The sequence below is a fragment of the Callithrix jacchus genome, chromosome 19 (genome assembly GCF_049354715.1).
Source record: "Callithrix jacchus isolate 240 chromosome 19, calJac240_pri, whole genome shotgun sequence".
NCBI lineage: Eukaryota > Metazoa > Chordata > Mammalia > Primates > Cebidae > Callithrix > Callithrix jacchus.
Window position 1 is genome coordinate 30,547,452 of NC_133520.1, and position 22,560 is coordinate 30,570,011.

The following is a 22,560-nucleotide window of genomic DNA, read 5'->3' on the forward strand; positions in this document are numbered from 1 at the left end:
AAAGGAATGGGTTAGGGGACCCCCTGAGGAAAGAGGAGGGAAAACAGCTGGACATCAGAAGGAATGAGAGTCTGATTGGTCACAGGCCTGGCCAACTCCTTACTGCCGCCAGTCCCCAGGCACCACTGTCTAACCCAAGCCCCATTTCAGACAGCCTCCACCAGAGTCCCCACCTTCCTGGAAGCGGCAGGGCTCTCCATCCAGGATCCAGAAGCACTGAAGGGGTAAGGTTCAAGGTTTGAGGCCTTCGGCACATCGGTATGCAAATGAGAACAAAGTGTTTGGCGGGGGCAGGGGATTGGGCAGGGAGAATGAAGAGAGTTTATTTAGGCTTCTGAACAAAGAAGTTGGGCAAGACTTCTTTCTGGGTGGGCACTGAACTGTCTTAGAAATTGTTTTTTAAAGATGTAATTCGTTTGAAGTGAGGTATGGGAGGTAAGGTGAAGAAACACCTCTTCCTACTGCTGGGGGCTTGCCGCTTTGCCCAGCTGAAATTAAAAAGCGGGGCAAAACAGGGGAGGTTGGCAAGGCACGGTGGCTCACGCCTGTAATCCCAGCACTTTGGGAGGCTGAGGCAGGCAGATCACCTGAGGTCAGGAGTTTGAGACCAGCCTGAACAATATGGAGAAACATCACCTGTACAAAAAAATACAGAATTAGCCCAGCATGGTGGCACATGCCTGTAATCTCAGCTACTTGGGAGGCTGGGGCAGGAAAATCGCTAGAACCCGAGAGTCGGAGGTTGCAGTGAGCCAAGATGGCGCAATTGCACTCCAGCCTGGGAAATAAGAGCAAAAATTCCATCTCAAAAAAAAAGGAAGGAAGAAAGGGTGGGAGATATTAACTGGGCATGGTGGCACATACCTGTAGTCCCAGCTACTCTGGAGGCTGAGGCAGGAGGACTGCCTGAGACCAGGAGGTTAAGGCTGCAGTGAGCTGTGATCATGCCATAATACTCCAGCCTGGGCAACAGAGTGACATCGTGTCTTAAAAATTAAAAAATAAAATAAAAATTAAAAGATTAAAAACATTTTTTAAAGAAAGAAAGGGGGAGAATCTACTAGAAACTTGTGCAGCTTGCTTTGGGGAGGGCCGTGTTAAGCCTACACACCTGGATATGACACCCACACCACATGACTTTCCTGACCCATCTGTGCATATACTAACTACATGAACATTTGTACTCACATGCATCTCACATACATACGTAGGCATCTGTGCACACACACACACAAATGTACACAGGAATCTAAGGAACTTTCCAGATGCATACACACTCACACAACTGCACACAAAGAACTCTTGTATTTGTAATAATCTGTTTCTTTCTTTCTTTTTTTTTTTTTTTTTTTTGAGACAGAGTCTCGCTCTGTTGCCAGGCATTAGGCTGGAGTGCAGTGGCACGATCTCGGCTCACTGCAACCTCCACCTCCCGGGTTCGAGGAATCCTCCTGCCTCAGCCTCCCAACAGCTGGGACTACAGGTGCACGCCACCACACCCAGTTATTATTTTTTTTTGTATTTTTAGTAGAGATGGGGTTTCACCATGTTGGCCAGGATGGTCTCAATCTCTTGACCTCGTGATCCACTCGCCTCGGCCTCCCAAAGTGCTGGGATTACACACTTAAGCCACCATGCCTGGCCAATAATCTGTCTCTAAAGAGCTGCATTTACAAGTATATTTTATAAACTAACATTCCTTTTTACACTGTATGTTGCATTGTAAGTCCATATCTCCTAAACAGAGTAGGTGTTCCTAGGAAGGGCTGTGCCTTATTCATTCTGTACCCACAGAGACAAATCCTGTGCCTGGAACTTAATAGACACCCATAAATTTTGTTGAGCAAATGCATGAATGGATGATCTTTTTTAAAAAAAACACAAGATTCGGCTAGGCTCAGGGGCTCACTTGTGTAATCCCAGCACTTTGGGAGGCCAACGCAGGTGGATCACCTGAGGTCAGGAGTTCGAGACCAGCCTGGTCAACATGGTGAAACCCTATCTCTACTAAAAATGCAAAAATTAGCCAGGCATGGTGGGTGCCTGTAATCCCAGCTACTCAGGTGGCTGAGGCAGGAGAATAGCTTGAACCTGGGAAGCGAAGGTTGTAGTGAGCCACTCCACCTCAGCCTGGGCAACAAGAGCGAAGCTCCATCTCAAAACAAAACCAAAAACCCTACAAGATTCTTTGAGTTGACATTCTCTTAATCGAGCTTGGTGATTAGCAGTCATATTCTGAGCATGGGGTTGTGTAAGGGAGGACATCTGTGTGCAGGCACCAGCGTATGCCTTGTTTGTACAAGGGGACTCTTGTGAATGTGTCTGTGTTGAGACACGTCTGCACATGCTTCTGTGAGTGAATATCAGTGTTTGGGTGAGCATGTGAAAACACTCAAGTGGGGCGGTGGTGGGAGGGAGCTGCTAGGAGATACCCCCAAGACAGTCTGGACATAGTCTACGCAGCTGGTAGGGAGTTTGTGCATATGATGAGGGCACTGAGTCTGCAAGTGGGCGGGTGGGAAGTGGGGTCAATCTGTGAGCCATTCCCACAACCCTTCAGAGGGCCTGCCCCTCAGACTGCTGCCCTTCCTCCTAGCCACTCGCCAGGACTGGCCGCTGAAGGGATTCTCATCCCCATCCTACTCCCCATGAGGCTCCTGGCTTTCCTGAGTCTGCTGGCCTTGGTGCCACAGGAGGCAGGGACAGCTTCTTTCCCAAGGAAGGAGAGGAAGAGGAGAGAGAAACAGATGCCTGAGGATGGTGATGCCTCTGAAGTTCTGCCTCTGGGGAACGATGTCCTGAACCCAGACAACTATGGTGAGGTCATTGATCTGAGCAACTTCGAGGAGCTCACAGACTATGGGGACCAGCCCCCTGAGGTGAGGGACACAGCAGACCGTCTGCACTCCCTGCATGACACTGGGAGTCAAAGAGGCCCAGGCCCTCCCACCTGCCCCATAGTATGGCTGTCTCAAGCCTCCACCTCTTACTCTATGAGGTGGAAATTCTTGTCCCTCCATAAGGACTTGTCACTTAGATGATACTAAGAAAGAGAACACAAACCTGGGACTCCTCCTTCTTCAGAAGTCATACATCCCTCCCACTGCCATCAAGTAGGACCCGAAGCCATGTCTCACTGAGTGGTGGCGGGGGGGTTCCCAATGTCCTCGTCATATTCTCTAGGAAATAAAAGAGCCACATCCCCCATCTCTTTTCTGAAACTGTCCTCCAGTCTGAAGTTCTTTCCCAGGCCCACTTGGCCTCTCTGCAGCAGCTTGGGTGCAAGCCCAGAAGCCCTCACTCGATTGCTACATGGGCTTGATCAGTGTGGAGAAGGGGAAGAGCACTGGCCTGGGAAACCTGGAGAGCAGCTTCCATCTCTGCCTTGACCACCTGCTGGTTCCTTGGTCCTCATCCCTCTCCTCTCAGGGCCTCAGTTTCTTCGTCTATCAATGGACAGGCTGGACCAGATGCTCTCTCAGGTCCCCCTTTTTGCACATTCTTTCTGTATCCCTCCCTCCTCCTTCTCCACAGTGAGTCTTTGCAAGTTTGAAATCCATCACTGAGGTTCCCAGAGTCCAAAGCTAAGTCCCTGTCAGGCAAAAGCTGGGCTATGGTGTACTCTGTGCTACCTCTCCAGGTTAAGGTGACTAGCCTGGCTCCTGCAACCAGGACCAGTCCCACCAAGAGTACTGCGGCTCCAAAGACACCCTCATCAAACCCCACGATGACAAGACCTACTACAGCGGGGCTGATACTGAGTTCCCAGCCCAACCATGGTAAGTGTGCAGTCACACAGTCCCAATATCCCTAGGTCCTAGGCCAAGCAGCTATGACCCAGCACCAGGGAGCACCAAAGAGGAACATGGTAGATGTTGGGGTGTGGAGGGTCACAGCTACTTCTACTAGCAGAGAGAGGAGGGGAAATAGCCACAGAACAAAAAGAAAAATGGAAATCAAACAGGCACTAGCTGTCCCTAATACTTTTACCTGAATGTACAAGTTGAGTAGGAAGCAAAGAAATGCCAGAACTCCCCTATGCCCTAGCAAAGCCACCCTGCCTTAATTAACAGCATGACGGGGGAAGCAGGTTGAGTGGTAATTAGATTAGAGACAATTAAAAGCCTGTAGAGAAGACTAAATAACTTTGTGGCTGTCACTTGGCATGGGAGCAAATGAAGCAGTCACACTGCTTTCAGCTTCAAAGTCCCTCCTCAGCAGATCTCTTTCTTTCCCGGATGCCCTCCTGGAGGCTGGGGCTGGCATCCTTGGCAGTGAGGCCTTGGCGCTCTGCTGGAAATCAGAAGCAGGCAGAGGAGGGGTGAAGTTCATTCTGGGCCTGCTTGCCCGCAGCTTCCCAGCTTCCCTGTTCTCTTCCTTCGATGTTTGTCTTGGTTGGATGTGGGCTACTGGGGCATGGCAGGAAAACCATTCAGTTAGGAATTCATAACCTTTCAGAACTACAGTCTCAGACTCAAAGGGACCGTAAAGGGCCTCAGCTGAACCCACTATTCAAAGCCTTGGGATAAGAAAGATGCTGGAGCCCCTCTGCTCCACCCACTCCTACTGGTCACTGCTGGCAGAGAACTCCTCAGTCTTGGAGCTATGTCACTCCTAACTCCTAGCAGACTTCTTCCTTGAGCTGAGCTACACTGGTCTCTCAGTAATCTCTGTGCTTTGAGATAGCAAGTGACAGAAATCACCTGTGCTATTCAGTTGTATGATCCAATAAAGTCTCCCCAGCCTTTTCAGGCCGGTGGGTGATCTGGCTTAATTAACCTCATAACCGCTGGGTACAGAGGTGCGGTCACGGACGGAGAGCAGGAGAGGGCCGCTTCCCAAGAAACACTGGCATGCTGATGCAGTAAGAAGGGGAAGTGGATGCTGGGCGGGCATTGTACTCTCCACCTTGGTTCTATTGTGCTTCTTGGAGCCACACAGAACATATCTAATTTCTCTTCCCCAAGGCAGATGGCAGAGCTAGCAACCACTGGCCATCCCACTTAATTCCAGCTTTACTTTTTGGGACCAGAGAGGAATCCTATGGAAAAGAGATAAATGGATGTCCTAGAAACAGCCACATAGACCCAGAAAAATGTACACAGAACCAGGGTCTGCTAAAAATGCAAACGGGCTTAGACCGTGTAGTAACTGAGGGTGGACCTGCTTCTCTGGGATCGAGGGCAGAGTGACAGGCTCGGAGCATGCAACAGCAATGAGTACATGGTGCCCATCAGTTCTGGGCAGCAACTCGTAGGCTATCAAAAAGGCACAGCTAGCCATGGTTCAGCCACTCCCTGGGGTGAGGGCTGTTGGTCACAGAGGCTGAAGGAATCTCCTTTTGTTCTGTCTTCCACCTGGGCCAGGCCTGCCCACCTGCCTAGTCTGCGTGTGCCTCGGTTCCTCTGTGTATTGCGATGACATTGACTTGGAGGACATTCCTCCTCTTCCCCGGAGGACTGCCTACCTGTACGCCCGCTTCAACCGTATCAGCCATATCAGGGCCGAAGACTTCAAAGGGCTGAGTATGTAATGCTCTGGGAAAAGAGGCATTGGGGACAGGCAGAGGGAGAAGAGTCACCACAAGAACAGTCACCAACACTGTGTTAGCTCTTTCCTGGAGCTAACCTGTCAGCTCTCTGTTCCTCCAGCTGTCAAAAGTAATTAGCCCCAAGTCTCTATAAGTCCCTTCCTTGAAGTGTTTAGATGGTGGAAGTGACCTGTTTTTATTTGTTCTCCAAAAAGTTCTGGGAAGCTGGGAAGGGAAGGTATGATCTGCCAACAGCTTCGGGATGTCCCAGCAGTGACAGCCGTGTGATCAGCTGGCCTCTGGACAGGACTGTCTTAAACTTGCCGTCCATGGCACTGATGCTGTTGACATGGCTGTTTGTGTGCTTTTTGCTTCTTTATGCCTATGCCTTGCTTGAGACAGGAGACCTGGGCTCTGATCTAGAGTCTACACTAATTACCCACAGCCTTTCTAGGCCTCGGTGTACGATTGCATAGACCCGCAAGTGGAGGTGAAGTGGATCCAGGGATTCCTGGGCCTGTTGGTTCTTGCTCTCAAGAGGTTTCCTCCAAAAGATCCAAGGTGGACGTCCACCGCACAGGACAGAACTCCAGGGAAGGGCACGGAGGCATCCAAGGGCTTTCCAAGGAGTCCTCTGGTTTGGGCCTAGTGCAGGTGGAGAGCTGGTTAGAGTCCCTTTCTCCTGAGAGGGAGAGAGCAAGGTGTGGATACAGCTCCAACCCGGGCAAGGAAAGACAGTGTCTTCTGGTTTCTCTCTTTGTTCTCCCTCCACCTCTCTCAGCAAAGTTAAAGAGGATTGATCTCTCCAGCAACCTCATCTCCTACATTGATAACAATGCCTTCTGCCTGCTGCATGCTCTCCGGGACCTCATCCTCCCAGAGAACCTGTTGAAAGCTCTGCCCGTGCTTCCCACTGGCATTGAGATCCTGGATGTCCGCCTAAATCGGCTGCGGAGCTCGGGAATACAGCCTGCAGCCTTCAGGGTGAGTTGAGGTGGTAGGTCCACCGTCACCATCACCACCATGACCCACCTCCACCATCACCACCACCACCACCCACCTCCACCTCCATCACCACCTCCACCACCACCTACCAACTACCACAACCACCCACCTCCACCTCCATCACCACCTCCACCACCACCTACCAACCACCACCACCAGCCACTGTTTTCATCCTTTTAAATTTGCCATTTATTGATTCTTTCAGTTACAAGAAACTGATTCTGACCCAAGAAAAGGCCATCCCAAGAACCTCCGTATGTGGAAACACTGCTATCAAGCCTGTTACTGGCTGAGCATCCCTAACCTGAAATCCAGAATCCAAAATGCTCCGAGAAGCATTTCATTGGAACACCTTGTTGATGTTCAAAAGTTCTGGATTTTGTAGTATTTCAGATATTTCAATTTGGGATGCTCAACCTGTACCAGGAATGGGGGTTCAGAAGTCAAGGTGGACACTCCCTCACCCTCTTTGGGGCACACGGGCTGTTGTCTTGACTTCTTCCTGTGTATCTGCTCCACTCACCTGTCTTCTCACACTCACAGGTTCCGCTCCCTGAAAACTGGCACGTTAGTTTGGCTTGGAATAGTGCTGATTCTGGCCCTAACTCTACATATCCTTTTATTTCCAAAACCAGCCACTAAGTGACTGATTAATCATTGTCTTCCTATGATCAAATGCTCAAAAGAGACTTTTTTTGTTTTGTTTTGAGACAGCGCTTGCTCTGACCCCCAGGCTGGAGCACAGTGGCACAATCTCAGGTCACTGCAACCTCTGCCTCCTAGGTTTAAGCAATTCCCCTGCCTCAGCCTCTCAAGTAGCTAGGATTACAGGTGCATGCTACCACACCCAGCTAGGTTTTGTATTTTTAGTAGAGATAGGGTTTTACCATGTTGGCTGGGCTGGTCTTGAACTCCTGACCTCAGTTGATCTGCCACCTTGGTCTCCCAAAGTGCTGGGATTGCAGGTGTGAGCCACTGTGCCCATCCAAGAGAGATTACTTGGTCATTGGCTGACCAATTTTGATGGAAAGGGCTAAGTTATATGACACAAATATACCCCCTGGGGCGGTCCATTCAATAGATCTAGGAAGAGCCCCAGGTGTGCTCGCTCACGTGCTCTCTCTCTTTCTCGCTCTCTCTCTCAAGTAGTAGAATCTTTTTTGCAATCTAATTCACATTTAGAACCCTCAAATAAACCAAATTAGACTTGCCTTTTTGAAACAAGACGCGGTAACAGAGGCCTCCCCAGTGCCTTCCACCCTCTCAGTCTTCTGTCTGCAGTGGTTCTTGAGGGAGTTTTCCAGAACACAGTGACACTACCACTGTCGAGGTGGAAGAGCACTAGCCTGGGAATCAGAAGCCGGCCCCATGACCTGGGGCCTCAGTTTTTCAGTCTCTAAGTAAAGGACAGACTCGCATGATCCCTGAGGTTCCCCGCTGCTCAGCCTCAGCAACATCCCAGCTGTCTCCATATTAGGAGGCGCTGCTTTGCCTTGACTCAGAGCTGTTTTCTCAGCCCAGGATAAGGCCTGGGCTTTGGAGCGAGAGACCAAACCCAGAGACCTGGGTTTGTGGGAGAGTCACCCAACCTCTCTGATCTTGTTTCCTCATCTGCAGAATGAGAGTAATAATACCCTGCTTGATAGAGCTGCTGGCAAGTTAAATAAGAGCATTTACAAAGAGCACGGGAGGGTGAGATATGCAGGGTGGAAACTCCATAAATAGTAGCTATCATTTTTCTTTGTTCCCTGAGCCCTGCTGAAGGCTCGTCTCTTTCCAAACCCTTCTCTGATGAACACTGGGACTCTGAGAGCTCGGTCCCATGCTCATGCTGAGTGTCTCTCTGTGCCTGTGGTTCTCCTGCTGATCTGGCTGTCTCCCGAGTGTCTGCTCCGTACCTGCTCCAGGTTTAGCATTTGGAGACTTGTCATTGGGGCAAGTTCCTTCTGAGAGCATAGGAGTTGAGACAAAGCTGAAATGTCCCCTGGTCCTCCCTTCCACCCAGTCCTGCCCCTGCCCTGCCCCACCCAGTGTCATTACCAGCTATCTCTTTCCTACTCCAGTGGCCGGCACCTCAATGGCAGCAGCTTTCCTCCTGCATCCAGCTGGAGTTAGTGTCTGTAAGCTCCTTAAAGACCTGGGCACCCCCTGTAGCACCCAGCACAGAGCCTGGCACATGGCTGAGGCTGAGTCCCGAGTAAACAAATGGGGCCACCTGTCTCTGGCCTTATCGCCCTCTCACTGCCAGGACCCAACAGGACCCATCAACCTCCTACACTCTTTGCTTTCTCCACAGGCGCTGGAGAAACTGCGGTTCCTCTACCTCTCAGACAACCTGCTGGATTCCATCCCGGGGCCTTTTCCCCTGAGCCTGCGCTCTCTACACCTGCAGGTAAGGAGCCTCACCCAGAGCAAGGGGGACACACAGAGCGTGGTGGATGGGAGTTAGATACCAGGGAGCAGGTCATGGCAGTGAGAGGCATGAGGCTTAGGCAGCTGTGGGGTCTCCTTTAGCTGAGGGTTTATTGGAGACATGGATTGGGAGGTCTTGTCTATATAATTTTTCATGGCCCCAGTTTGACTTTCTCCATTTTTTCTTTTAAAGCACTTTCACTCTCTCCACCACTTTATTTTATCTCACCTAACTGCTTTTCCTTCTCCCTTTGTCCTACCCTCTGTCTCTTTCCTTCCCTTCAGTCCTTCCCTCCATCCTCTCTCCCTTTGTCTTCCTCCCTCTCATCTGTACCCTGTCTCTCCACCCACCCCCGGGACTCCTCTCACTCCCGTTGTGTGGCTTTGGCTCTAGGAGCTTCCGTTTCTCGGCAGAGCTGGTGGGGACAGCTGATGTGAGCCTTCGGTGCTGCTAAAGGGGCGGACCCTCTTGGTGGGGCTCAGCTGGTATGTGTTCTTCCCAGAATAACCTGATAGAGACCATGCAGAGAGACGTCTTCTGTGACCCCGAGGAACACAAATACACCCGCAGGCAGCTGGAAGACATCCGCCTGGATGGCAACCCCATCAACCTTAGCCTCTTCCCCAGTGCCTATTTCTGCCTGCCTCGGCTCCCCATTGGCTGCTTCACCTAGCTTGGACCCCTTCCACTCATCCCAGGTAAGAGCCCTCCAAAACCATGCCGGCATGGGCCTTTAGCTGTGAAGCCCAATTCCTTATCTTTAAACACTGCTCTTAGCCCAGGCATCAATCAACCTTTTGATCCCTTGCAAAAATCACACCCACGCATGTGCATGTGTGGGCGCACACACACTCAGTGAAATGAGCATGGAAATGTCTTTCAGTAACCAAATTTGCATTTCTCATCTTCTTTCCTTGACACCTATGGCTCCAGGCTCAGAGAACAGCAATGTCTTCGGTGGCGCTCCTTTCCATATTCCCCATCTCTCGTACCCACACAGAATGCCGAGAAAGTCGTGGGAGAGGAAGAGGAGGAGGGGAAGAGGAGGAAGAACGGGGGAAGAGGAGGAGAAGCAGTGATGTGCTGGAGCCTGCTCTTACTACTTGCAGGAGCAGATTATTAAATTTTCCAGAATTTTGCAAGTCAGTTGTTAAACATAGCCATTATGAAAAATTAAATTATATAAACTCACAATTAAATACATTATATTGAAAACAAATGTAATAATTATTCAAAAACCATCACTTTTCAATTAGCTTACTATATTCCACTATTAACCATGCCCTCGAAGTTATTTCTGTCGGTGGTATCTGTGTGGGAGAAACGCTGGACCATGGTGTGCTCCGGGGCAGCTCTTCCAGCTCTTCCTTCAGTGACACCACATTGGTGGTTTCAAATTGGCCATGGCAGGGGCATTTACACTACAGAAGTTGGAATTTCCTTTTTTGAGAGCTGACTATAAAATCTTTGCCTGCCTGCCACTGAGGAGAAAGAATGGCTACTTAAACCAGCTCCCCCTACCCACACGCCATGCTACTGGGGCTGAGATGGGTAGGATTTCTAAGGGGCATTCCTTCACCTCCAGCTCTTCTGAGGCCAGGGCCTCCTGTTAGATTTGGAGGGAACCATCCATAAGGATGGAGAACTGAAAGATGCACCTCTTGTAGCACTTACCTACTCCCTGGCTCACTGGCAGTGTCTGAGCAAGGCTCAGCCCTCTGGTTCCTGGCCACTGGGGCGTCCATCCTTCCCATTCGCTCCTGCATGTTCCAACACCAGAGGGCAGCCTTGTGCAAAGATAAATAAAAATAGCAATTACTCACCTCTGCCTTTGGATCCAGGACAGGGGCTGCTATGCTGGGAGGATGGGAAGAAGGGCAACTGTCATGTAGCCAATGATTTGTTCCTTGAGTTAGAAGGGAGAGGAGACGCCACCCTTTCCCTGCCCCTTATAAGGAGGCTTTGGGCAAGGGGGATGTGACGGATGGGTGCTTGGCCTCAGGCCCCATGCTAAGGCATGAGAGAGGTATGAGGCAGGGAATTCACTTACCCACGCAGCAGGGTCTTATGGAGACTGCCACATGGTGATACGATGGTGCACAACGAAACATAGTCCTTTCCTCATAGAGCTTAGAGTGTAGTGCAAAAGGCAGGTGTTAAATAATCACACCAATAACCACGCTGTTCAACTTATAAAAGTGCTGCGATGGGAAGGTACAGAATGCTGTGCATGCTTATAAGAGGAGAACCCAGCTTAGGGGTCCAGAAGATCTTGCAGAACTGACGTTTAAGCCGAAACCCAAAGGAGTGGTAGTTAGCCAGGCGATAAGTTGCCAAGGCAATTATTCAAGGTCCCAGGCAGTCCCCGAGTCTGGAGGGACAGGTGTTTCTTGAGAGCCACATGGAAAGGAATCCATGTGCCTGCCTCCCCCACCTCTGTCTAGCACCTCACTGTGCCCTTGGATCCTCACGACCGTCCTGTAAGCAGCAAAGGCAGAAGTTACTCTTCACATTCTTCAGATGAAGAGACGGAGAACTAGAGACCAATCATGGACCCCAGCTCACACGGGTGACTCAGGGTTGGACCAGGACTCGACAACAGGCTACAGACTGGCAGTGGGAAGTCTTGAAGGTGGTAGGAGGTGCCTTCATGCCTTTGTGGTGCCCGTCCTCACTCCTAGGGAGTCTAGGATCCCAGTGCACGTGAACCTAGGGGAGGACAGGAAGGTAGTGAGCCAAGGGCTCCTTGCCTTTCAGAGCAGCAGGGCTGTCACTGGCCCTTCTCCTCCTTTGCCTCCTCTTTCCATCTCTGTTACAGCAGAATCTGTGTGTGTGTGTGTGTGTGTGTGTGTATGAAAGTGAGTGTGTGTGTGTGAAAGTGAGAGTGTGAGAATGTGTGAGTGTGTGTGAAAGTGTGTGTGAAAGTGAGAGTGTGTGTGAGTGTATGTGTGAAAGTAAGTGTGTGAGTGTGTGTATGTGTGTAAAAGTGTGTGTGAGTGTGTGTGAAAGTGAGAGAGTGTGTGTATGTGTGTGTGAAAGTGAAGTGTGAGTGTGTGTATGTGAGTGTATGAATGTGTGTGAGTATATCTGTGTGTGAAAGTGAGTGTGTGAAAGTGAGTGAGTGTGTGTAAGTGTGTGAGTGTGTGAAAGTGTGTATGTGGGTGTGTGAAAGTGTGTGTGCACGTGTGTGAAAGTGTGAGAGTGTGTGTATGTGTGAAAGTGAGTGTGAGAGTGTGTGAGTGTGTGTGAAAGTGAGTGTGTGTGAAAGTGAGTGTGTGTGTGAAAGTGTGTGCGCGTGTGTTTGTGCAAGTGTGTGAGAGTATGTGTATGTGTGTGAAAGTGAGTGTGAGTGTGTATGTGTGTGAGTGTATGAAAGTGTGTGTGAGTGTGAGTGTGTGTGTAAAGGTGAGAGTGTGTGTGAAAGTGAGTGTGAGAGTGTGAGTGTGTATGTGTGTGTATGAAAGTGTATGTGTGAGTGTGTGAGTAAAGGTGAGAGTGTGTGTATGTGTGTGAAAGTGAGAGTGTGTGTGTATGTGTGTGTATGAAAGTGTGTGTGTATGTGTGTGTAAAGGTGAGAGAGTGTGTGTGAAAGTGAGTGTGAGAGTGTGTGTGTGAAAGTGTGTGTGTGAGTGTGTGTGTGTGTCTGTACTCTCCCTCTCCCCCTTTCTGTTTCATCCACCAATCCTATCCTGTTCCATAACCAGCATCCCATTCCATATCCTGCCTTATTGGATTAGGACAAGGCCTAGGCATGCAACAGCTGAAAGCCTCAAGTTCCCCAACTGCAAGAGACCCTGGATTGAGGAACACTATTTTTTTTTAAATCCAATAAAAAAAAAATTAGGTTTTCCAGAACTGGGCTTTTGGGATCTGGAAGCCACATCATTGCCACACGCCTCTTGGTCACTCTTTGCTGAGTACAGGAAGTAGTCTGGCTCCTGCTCTATTGTGTGGCAGGGGATCTAACAATCCCTGGACTCCTGGAGTTTGCCAGACCTATCACAGACGCTTTTCTGTGCATCCACTCATTTAATTCCAGCAATGACCCTGGAGAGTAAGGATGCTCGTCTCCATACTGCAGATGAAGAAACGAGCTTCTGAAATGGGAGTGCCCCAATCCAAACATCGAGAGAGTGGCAGAGCTAGGATTCAACCCCAGGTCCATCTACAGAGCCTGCAGTCCTGCTCTCTGTCACACTCCAATGCAGACATCACTTTCAAGTTCCAATGAAAGGAGGCCGGCTCCAGACAGTTTCTTTCCCGAGGCCATGGCTGCTACTCCGGGTAGGAGTTCCCCAAGGGCCGCTGCCTCTGCAGCTGCCTCTTGACTAATCCCCCATTTTTGGCTAGGGAAGCCCAAGGAATAGAAAGAATCCCCTTGTTGGCTGTCTCCCTGAAGAAATTCTAAACAGAGCATCTGTCCCTCAGGCCCAGGGAGGGAGGAAGGAGGACGTGGGGGCAGAGAGAGAGAGAGAAATCCCACAGCTGTTGCTTCTCCATCTTGATGTGAACAGCTAGGCCTCCTGTTTCTCAGGGACCCAAAGGGGTTAGGGTTGGGCAACTGGCAGGAAAGGCAGAGAGCACCTTTTCAGCCAGAGCCTGCAGCTTGGGAAAGATGGGGAGAATGACACAGGGCAGATGAAAGCCAGCCCCGAGAGAACACAAAGGAAGGGAGGGAGAGGAGGGGCGGTGGGGTCCAGCCAGGCATGGCAGCCAGCTTGAGGGCCTCATGCCAGCTGGCAGCTAGGTTTGCTTCAAATCCACCTCCTCCAACACCAGTCTTTCCTAACCTCACTCATACAGGTCCTTTGTGGCCCAGTAGCACCCATATTTGACCTTGGCAAGGGCACTTGCTCTGGGAGGCATCCTGGTGACTATTCCCCAGCCCTGTGTGAAGGGGATTGCCTCCCTCCTCTGGGGCACCCTGTGGCCTTCAGGAGGGTCCTGCCCTAACCTGTCCTGTGAGTATCATCGGGAGGAGGTCAGGGGAAAGAGGCCAGGGCCCCTCCTCTCTGTGAGTGAAAGGATGAGTTTGCAATCACCTCCTCCTCTGCCTGTCCCATTCTGGGCTCCAGGGTCCTGTTTTTCTGAAGGCTACCCAGCAAGACCCAGGGCCAGAGGAGGCTCGTGGAGAAGGGAGGGTGGGAGGGGCTGCTGGAAGGGCTGGAGCTAAGTCTGTTTTAGGAGCCCGGGTCGCTTCCCCACCCTGACCTTGCCTGGACTCCCTTCCTGCTTCCTTTTCCCTTTGCCTCTTCCCTGGGAATAGTAACCTCTTAGGTTTTTGCTGTGACTTTGCACTTCAGCCAGCTCTTTCACTTATGGAATCTGGTAGTCCCCACAACTCTGTGAGGAAGGAATTATTATGCTGCCTTTTACTGATAGAAAATGAGAGGCTAAGTACTTTGTCCCAGAGAAAAACGACTTGACACAAACAATCTATAACAGAAAAAAAGATGGGCACGGGAGTGGGGCTGCAGCGACAGACATCTTGGGAATTCTTGGGGGAGAAGTGGCAAATCTCATCTCCAACTCCTGCAGCAGAGGATGGGTGACCCCCACCATGTCCCCCTGAAATGCTTTGAAAAGCAAGGACTTTGGAGGGCATCGCCCAGGCTAGAAAAAGGGGGGCCACCTGCAGAGCTTGAGTCCAGGGCCTGCCCCCAGCAGGATCAAGGCCTGTATCCCTAGGACGAGCATGAGGTAATGAAGATCTCAGCTCAGGAGAACCTTGGGGCTCAAGGACACATGCCCCCCCGCCCCGATCTCTGCTGCACCCCCACACGCCTGTGTCTGTGTCCTCCTTGCTTCTGGCCAGGAGGGAGGCAGACAGAGCAGACAGGGAGGTGGCCCTGGTCTGCCCCGCCCCCTCCTTGTCTAGCTCCCTCTCGGCTTTCTCCTCCCACTTCACCTGCCCCTCCTCTCTCCCCAACACTAGACACCAGCTCAATTTTGTCTCTCCTCTCTCAAGGTCATCTCTTGGACCAGCCGGCAACACATTCTCCAGCAGCCGCCATCTCGCACGGCAGCAGCGTGGACAAAGGTCTCCGTGTAGAGGGAGGATGCCGGCTTCTTTCCCCACAGCTCTTACATCTCCCTTCTCCCCCAGGTGACAAAGAAACCCAAGGACTACCTCCTTCCATTGTCATAGAATTCCCCGCACTGAGGCCTTCTTGTCTTCAGCCTGTCCAGCCCTTCCAGACATGGCCAAACTGAGGGCTGGATGTGCTTGTGTATTTCCTTTCAGACGAGCCCTCATAGAGCACCCGCTCGCCCCTTCCTTCCCTCTGCACTCCCTCTGCCTCCCTTTTCTCTGTTCTCTTTCTGTGCCCAGGCACCAGAGCAAATTGCTTTTTGCTTTCTCCTGGCACTACCAGTCCCAGCCCTGAGTTCAGGAATTATTTTCTCTCTTTTTTCTTTTTTTTTTTTTTTTTGAGATGGAGACTCGCTCTGTCGCTGAGGCTGGAGTGCAATGGCACTATCTCAGCTTGCTGCAGCCTCCGCCTCCCAGGTTCAAGTGATTCTCATGACTTAGCCTCCTGAGTAGCTGGGACTGCAGGCATGCGCCACCACATCTGGCTAATTTTTGTATTTTTAGTAGAGACGGGGTTTTGCCATGTTGGCCAGACTGGTCTTGAATTCCTGACCTCAGTGATCTGCCCACCTTGGCCTCCAAAGTGCTGGGAGTACAGGAGTGAGCCACTGCAGCCAGCCACTCTCTTTTGTTAAAAGACTGGGTCTCACGATGTCGCCTAGGCTGGATTTGAACTCTTGGGCTCAAGCGATCCACCTGCCTCAGCCTCCTGAGTAGCTTGGATTACAGATGTGCAGCAGTGTGCCGACCCCAGAATTCTTTCCTCTTGTGTCTGACACGAAGTTCAGACGCAGTGGGGGGTGGAAGTGTTTTTTGCTGGGGCACCTGTAAAGGGACGGTGATGCAAGGGAGTGAGCACTGGAATGAGAGTCCAAAGACCTGAGTGTGACCGCCCCACACCCTGATATGCTGTGTATCCTACAGCACATCACACCAGCACCTCACTCTGTCGTGGCCCCTTGAAGCTCCCTCACTCCAAATTTGTTGCTCAAAGCATATCCAAGCCCAAGGGGTGTGGTGCCTATCCCCATCTTCCTGCGTTTCTAGTCTAAGGACAAAGACCCAGCCCTCTCCTACTCTCCCCAGTGGTACAGACCACCATTGATAAAGAGATATCAAATGGTAAAGGAGAAAAGGAAGGAAGCACAGAAAATATAGACACACAATCAGTCCAGTCTCACAAGCTAAGCTTTCTGAGCCCAGATCAACTATATGGTGGCTTTAAAGCTGGCTTCACTGACTGGTGGGGCGGCTCACGCCTGTAATCCCAGCACTTTGGGAGGCCGAGGCAGGCGGTTACTAGGTCAAGAGATCGAGACCAGCCTGGCCAACACAGTGAAACCCCATCTCTACTAAAAATACAAAAATTAGCTGGGCGTAGTGGCGCACACCTGTAGTCCAAGCTACTCAGGAGGCTAAGGCAGGAGAATCGCTCGAACCTGGGAGACAGAGGTTGCAGTGAGCCGAGATTGCACCACTGCACTCCAGCCTGGACAACAGAACAAGACTCCATCTGAAAAAGAAAAAAAAGGCTGGCTTAGCTGCAGGCCTTCCTGACTCTTCTCTGGTCCACGAAGAAGAGAGAATAACCCAAGCTCTTCACGCCCTTCCTGACCCATCCTGAAACCAAAGGTAACAACCCTTGAACTACACATTGCCCATAATCACTGCCCCACAAAAAAATCACTGGGCAGTCTCCGGAGAGGTGCTTCCTCCCACAGAGAGGCCCCTGTTTCCCAGGACAGACTCCCGAGCCCAGCACCTGAGAGAGCTGCAGCACCTCTCTTGGAGATCTAAGAAATCCCTGAAGGAGCCACATCCTGGGAGACAGGCAAGATGGCAGGTTTTAACCTTGGCGACCTGCAGTGGAGGATGAACCTCTGCCCTTGGGGGAGTGTTGGGGGTGGGAGTGGGGGCAGGAGAAATGGGGTGGGCGGAGAAGAGCAAGACCTCCCACAGTGCACGAGGTCCTTGGCTTTTTTAATAATCCTGAAAAATACTAGCCCAGAAAGGTGAAAACAGCCCCCATGCTGGGACTGTTCTGCAAAATAGGAAGGTGTTAAGCAGTTACCCAGATGTTTCCAGCTACAGCATCCTGCAGAGAAGGGGGGAAAGTCATCTTTTGGGACTCAAGTCTTCCACATCAGCTGTGTGCTTGGGTTGTGATCACCTTGCCAAGGTAGCTGCTGCCCCTTTGAAGAAGTCAGACTGAAAACAGGGTCCTTCTTAAAGTCAGCAGATCAATACATTATCCCTGCAGAGATGATAGGAAATAGAGAAAGACAGGAAGCTGTCAGAAAGTCAATATTTCAAAGGACCAAAGAGTCCTCAGGGTCCTTTGGTGCATGCACCTATGTGCAGACAGCGCTTTACCTAGTGCAGATGAGTATCTTCTCTGGTTTACGCCAGGGCCAGAGGTGTGGGCTGCAGAAAGCACCTGCCACCATCTGTAGGACATCACATAGCCCTGCACATTACATGCATCACTGCATTTCATCCCCATCGTAGCCTAATAAGGTGGGCATTGCCGCAATTTTATAGAAGGCAGACTTAGGGAGGCTGAGGCGGGCAGATCACCTGAGGTCAGGAGTTCGAGATCAGCCTGATCATCTGCTGATGTCTCTACTAAAAATACAAAATTAGTGCATACCTGTAGTCCCAGCTACTTGGGAGGCTGAGGCAGGAGAATTGCTTGAACCCGGAAAGCAGAGCTTGCAGTGAGCCAAGATCACACCACTGCACGCCAGCCTAGGAGACAGAGTGAGACTCCTTCTCAAAAAAAAAAAGGCAGAGAGGTTAGGTTTTGGTCCAAGGTCACACAGTGAGGAGTAAGAGGCAGACTAGATATTCAAATTTGACATGACTGCAAAACCTGCTGGCCTCTGGCCTTGGAGCTGCGTGTCTGACACACCTGCTGAATCCCATCTCACCTCACACTTCCTTGCTCATAAAACATAACCAATAAACCTTGTGCCAGGCCAGCTCCACAGCACAGCGGGAGACAGACCTGCGGCAGAAATCTGACATGTAATCGGCTCCTTTTCTGCCCCTCCCTCTCCTGACGTTCCTAAGTGGGGCCCTGCACGCCTGGATTTCTCTTCCAAGCCTCACCATTCTCCATCTCCCTTCCCACACCCCTCCCTTCCTATCTATTGTCTCTGAGCCCAATTTCTTGGCGCCTGTGCTCCTGTTCACGAGATTTCTTTCCGCTTCTCTAACCCTGAGTACAATAGGCTCCTTCCTGCTTATTGGTAAACAGAATCACAAGTCCCAGTGTGTTCTAGGCCACGTTTGAGCTCTTGATCGAGACTCTCTCTCAGCCTTCTTGTTCCAGTTTTTTTTTTTTTTTCTAATGGGGATATGAACTCCTAGAGGCCTGGTGCGCCCCTGCCTCTCCGCTGCTCCTGTCCATTCTAGAGCATTACAGTTTGGGGGGCAAGTGGGTACAGCACCAAACTTACTGCCTCTTTCCTTCCATGAAGTCCTGGAACTGCCCACCTCCCACCTGGAATACCGGAAGGGAAGTGGGAAGGGGAAAGTGTTTGTTGCCCTCACCACCACCCCACTCCCCAGCGCTGGGTGGTGGTGTCCAAGTAACTTCTATGACATCCTGCAACGATGCAGAAATAAACAAGGTGGGGGCATCAACACCCTAGAAGCAAAAGCACACACCCCACCCAGAACAGAGCAGGCAGCCACAGATCCTGCATCTCAGAGGCGGATGAGGATGTCCTAACCCTTCACCAAGGAGGTCCCGTTCTCCTGTGAATACTGAGTCAAGCTTTCTAAGCAGGGTGGAGAAGGAACCCTTGAGTGTACACGGCCCCATTGACAAAGAGATTTACACCGATCTGGGCCCTGCCTCAATCTCACCCACCTTTAGTGTCCTTCATTCATTTTATTTAACGATTCTTTATTAAGTGCTGAGCACCAGGGTCAGCATAATAATAAAGACAGACAAGGTCCCTGGCCTCAGGGAGATAGGCAGGAACAGAATAAACAAATAATATCAGACAAACGATACAATTCAGACAGGGACAGGTGCTAGATGGCAACAAAAGGAAGGGACCTGTCAGTGACTGGTAGGGAGGCCAGTGACCTGAGACAGGGCAGTCACGGAAGGCCTCCTGGGGTCGTGATGGTTGACCTGAGACCTCCATGAGGAGAAGGCAGCAGCCATGCAAAATGTGAGGGGAGCGTTTTCCAGGGAGTGGAAACAGGAGAAAACCACAAAGGAGGCTGGGTGGTGGCTCACACGTGTAATCCCAGCACTTTGGGAGGCCGAGGCAGGCAGATCACCTGAAGTCAGGAGTCCGAGACCAGCCTGGCCAACATGGTGAAACCCCATCTCTACTAAAAATACAAAATTAGCTGGGCTTGGTGGCAGGCACCTGTAGTCCCAGCTACTTGGGAGGCTGAGGCAGGAGAATCACTTGAACCCAGGAGGCAGAGGTTGCAGTGAGCCGAGATCGTGCCACTGCACTCCAGCCTGGGCTGCAGAATGAGACTCCATCTCAAAAAAAAAAAAAGGAAAGAAAAGCACAAAGGAGAGAGGAGGCCTGTGAGCAGCAGAGAGGGCTTGGGGTGTGGTCAGAGGCAGCAGGGCCCTGGATAGGAAAGCCTCCGAAGATTCTACTGTGAGTGCACGGGATCATTCTCTGAGAAACGCACACCCCTCGCCGCCTTCTCTGACTGTTAGTCATGCTAAAAACACGAGGCAGGAGGGAAGGACAGCATGACTCACAGACTGCAGGGTGACAGTGACCAGAGCAAGTTTAACCTTTTAAAGAGGACGGATCTGCTGCTTGCCTACCAGGTCTGCTTAGGGTAATGTGTGGAAATGGGGAATGGAAGTGGAGAAAGAAGAAGGGCCCTAAAAGCAGGGAGGGAAAGCGTAGAAACCCCTCCTGGGCTGGGGGCCTGCAAGGGAGGGAGAATGGGAGCAGCTTCCAGGTGTGGGGCTTTGAGGAAAGGGGACAGAGAGCATTTGAAGCAAGCTTGGGTGTCATGCAGGTAACTGTCTCCAGAAGACTCAGGTATGTGCTTCACGGTGTCTTACAGCTTTCGGAGTCAGATGTTGGGTCCTTTACGGAATAGCTCCAGCTGGAAGTGTGCTGCACAGTGGAGGCAGGAAGGCCTTGTTCGATTTGGGTTACGGGAGAAGCAGAGGCCCCTGTTTGGGGCTGCAGTGTAGAGAGTGGAATTCGGGTAGAAGCCGCGACTGCTCCCGCTTGGACACTAATCAGCTGCATGGCCTCAGGCCTTTCTGTTTTCTTCTGTTCCCTCCTCTGGCCAAGAGAAGATTCAGTGATTTCCAAGGTGCACAGTCTGCAGCTCTGTGATCCCACATGCTCTTTTGTTTTCTTGATGGGAATGCTGCTCAGAGAGGGGTCCCCGCAGGGATGAGGGGTGAGCTGCCTAACCCTGCTCCTCCCCACAGTAAGGGAGGAAAGTTACAGGGGTACACCTCCTGGCTCCCCGACATCCACACATGGCTCACACCCAGCTGCCCCAAAGATGCCACCCCTCCCTCGGAGACAGGGACTCCCAGAAGCCTCTCTAAGGTTTCATCTTCAAGTGCCAGGAATGGAGCTGGGTTCTCCCCACCCCCAGGAAGGTGGAGAAAGAAGCCAAGCGACCCTGTAGACATGTCCCCAAGGCAGGAGGCTGTGACCTCGGAGGTTAGAGCAGTCCTCTGGAAAGAGAAGAGCTCCTTGCTCTTCTGGAGAGACCCCAGGTGACTGCAGCCCTGGGAGCAGAGAGTTCCACGGGTCTCTCCCTCCTCACGCTGTGGCTCAGGGCAGAGCCAAGCCCCAGGCCCTGCCCGGCCCCCCTTCCCCCTCTGCTCCCCTCTAGTTGGGCGGTGGGAGCCCGTGGATAGCTTCTGAAACACACTGCCTGCTTTCTCACGCAGGATAAATGCCTCCCTCCAGAACCTGCCCAGCTTTCCACCACATTAGTAATCAGCGCACAGAACAGGCGTTTTCTCACCCTCTCCTCCCCCGCCTCTGTCTCTCTCTCTCCTCTCCTTTTTCTTCCCCCAGCCCCCACTTCTTTACCTACTCCTGCCTCCTCCCCACCTATCAGAGTCTCTGGCACCTCCCGGGAAGCCGAGAGGGTTTATCATCAAATCAGGCTTTGTCATAAGGAAAACAGATTTATTTTCCTCGCTTTGAGAAGGTGCTGGCAGCGAAGGAAGGGGTGTTTTGTATATTCAAAGCCTTTCTCCCCCTGCGGCTGAATCTGCCGCTATTTTCTAATTTACCTCAAATGCTGCTCCTCTGACCTGCCTCTACAGTCACCCCGGCTTTCAGCCTCCACCTTTGAGCCTTTGCCCACTGGACCCGCTCACTCCTAGTCATTCCTTCATTCACAGTATTTCCCTCATTCAGGATTTAGAGGCGTTTCTTAGGTGCCAGGGACTCCAGGTGCTGGAGATGAGAGACACAGCAGGGTGGGAGGTGGGGCAGGAGTTCCAGATACAGGAATAGACCGTTAAAATACAAAGCAGTGGCAGGGCATGGAAGCTCACGCCTGTAATCCCAGCACTTTGGGATGGTGAGGCACGTTGATTGCCTGAGGTCAGGAGTTCGAGACCAGCCTGGCCAACATGTCCAAACCCCATCTCTATTAAAAATACAAAAATTAGCTGGGCATGATGGCAGAGACCTGTAATATCAGCTACTCAGGAGGCTGAGGCAGGAGAATCGCTTGAACCCGGGAGGCGGAGGTTGCAGTGAGCTGAGAACACACCACTGCACTCCAGCCTGGGTGACAGAGTAAGACTCTGTCTCAAAAATAAAATCATTTTATTTTAAAAGCACTTACTGCTTCACAGAGGCAGGCACATGGCCAATGGCAGCGCCACGTGTAGCAGCCAGTCATGAGAAGGCTCCTGAAGACAGGGATGCTGGACCAGGACACCTAGCGCTGCTGGAAGCTCTGGGGGTATAGGCTGGAGAAGGAAGGCACTCGGGGACCCTCAACAGAGGGCGCACTATTCAGGGGGGCAGCGGGCGCATGGGATGTGAGCAGAGGTAGGGGTGGAGAGGGCAGGAGAGGCAGCCTGAGCGGGCAGAGCAGGAAGGAGTTTCTGCTGGGGTTTCATGGAGGGGTGGCTGGTCAGAAGGCTCAGGTGGGTGTTTGGGAAGTTCTGTGAAAGGTGGCTGTGATGGGGACAAGCCCGGAGTCTGAGGAATTGGTGAGGAGCTGTTGCCATGTAGGTTAGAAGAAAGATCTGAGTTCTGGGTGAGAACAGAGATAGCAAATTTGGACGGGAGAAGGGGTGGGAAGTGTCCAAGGAGCCATTAATGGTAAAAGCCTGAAATCGTTCCACAGAGGTGGGACTCTGCAACAGAGGGGACAGCTGAATCCAGGGGGGGGCACGAGGGGGCTACCCGAGCACCTGGGCACATGGCAGGGGAGAAGGGTGGAGGTAGGGCAAGGCAGAGGGAACACTGCTTGGGAGAGCACCTGCCAGGAACAGACCTGGGGATGTGGGCAGAGGAGAAGAGGAGAAAC

The 22,560-nt window shown here is 51.6% G+C and overlaps 1 protein-coding gene across 2 annotated transcripts; it reads left to right on the plus strand.

The window, feature by feature from the left end:
• Positions 1–127: 127 nt before the first annotated feature.
• Positions 128–10,167, plus strand: OPTC (opticin). 2 transcript variants are annotated; one of them, XM_035280893.3, is made up of 8 exons: positions 128–224; positions 2,597–2,879; positions 3,641–3,779; positions 5,367–5,525; positions 6,312–6,514; positions 8,832–8,927; positions 9,451–9,646; positions 9,882–10,167. In XM_035280893.3, exons 2-7 carry the CDS (start codon positions 2,649–2,651, stop codon positions 9,619–9,621), a joined length of 999 nt encoding a protein of 332 aa, XP_035136784.3. In that variant the 5' UTR covers positions 128–224; positions 2,597–2,648; the 3' UTR covers positions 9,622–9,646; positions 9,882–10,167. The 2 variants fall into 2 exon arrangements, with proteins under 2 accessions (XP_035136784.3, XP_078212553.1); XM_078356427.1 differs by lacking the exon at positions 5,367–5,525.
• Positions 10,168–22,560: the final 12,393 nt, after the last annotated feature.

What these genes read in the sequence shown, in the direction of transcription:
- OPTC (XM_035280893.3), top strand. Translation starts at nt 2,649, where the DNA reads ATGAGGCTCCTGGCTTTCCTGAGTCTGCTGGCCTTGGTGCCACAGGAG. An exon ending in ATGGGGACCAGCCCCCTGAG is followed by an intron (nt 2,880 to 3,640) that starts GTGAGGGACACA and finishes CTACCTCTCCAG; the next exon opens with GTTAAGGTGACTAGCCTGGC. An exon ending in CGAAGACTTCAAAGGGCTGA is followed by an intron (nt 5,526 to 6,311) that starts GTATGTAATGCT and finishes CACCTCTCTCAG; the next exon opens with CAAAGTTAAAGAGGATTGAT.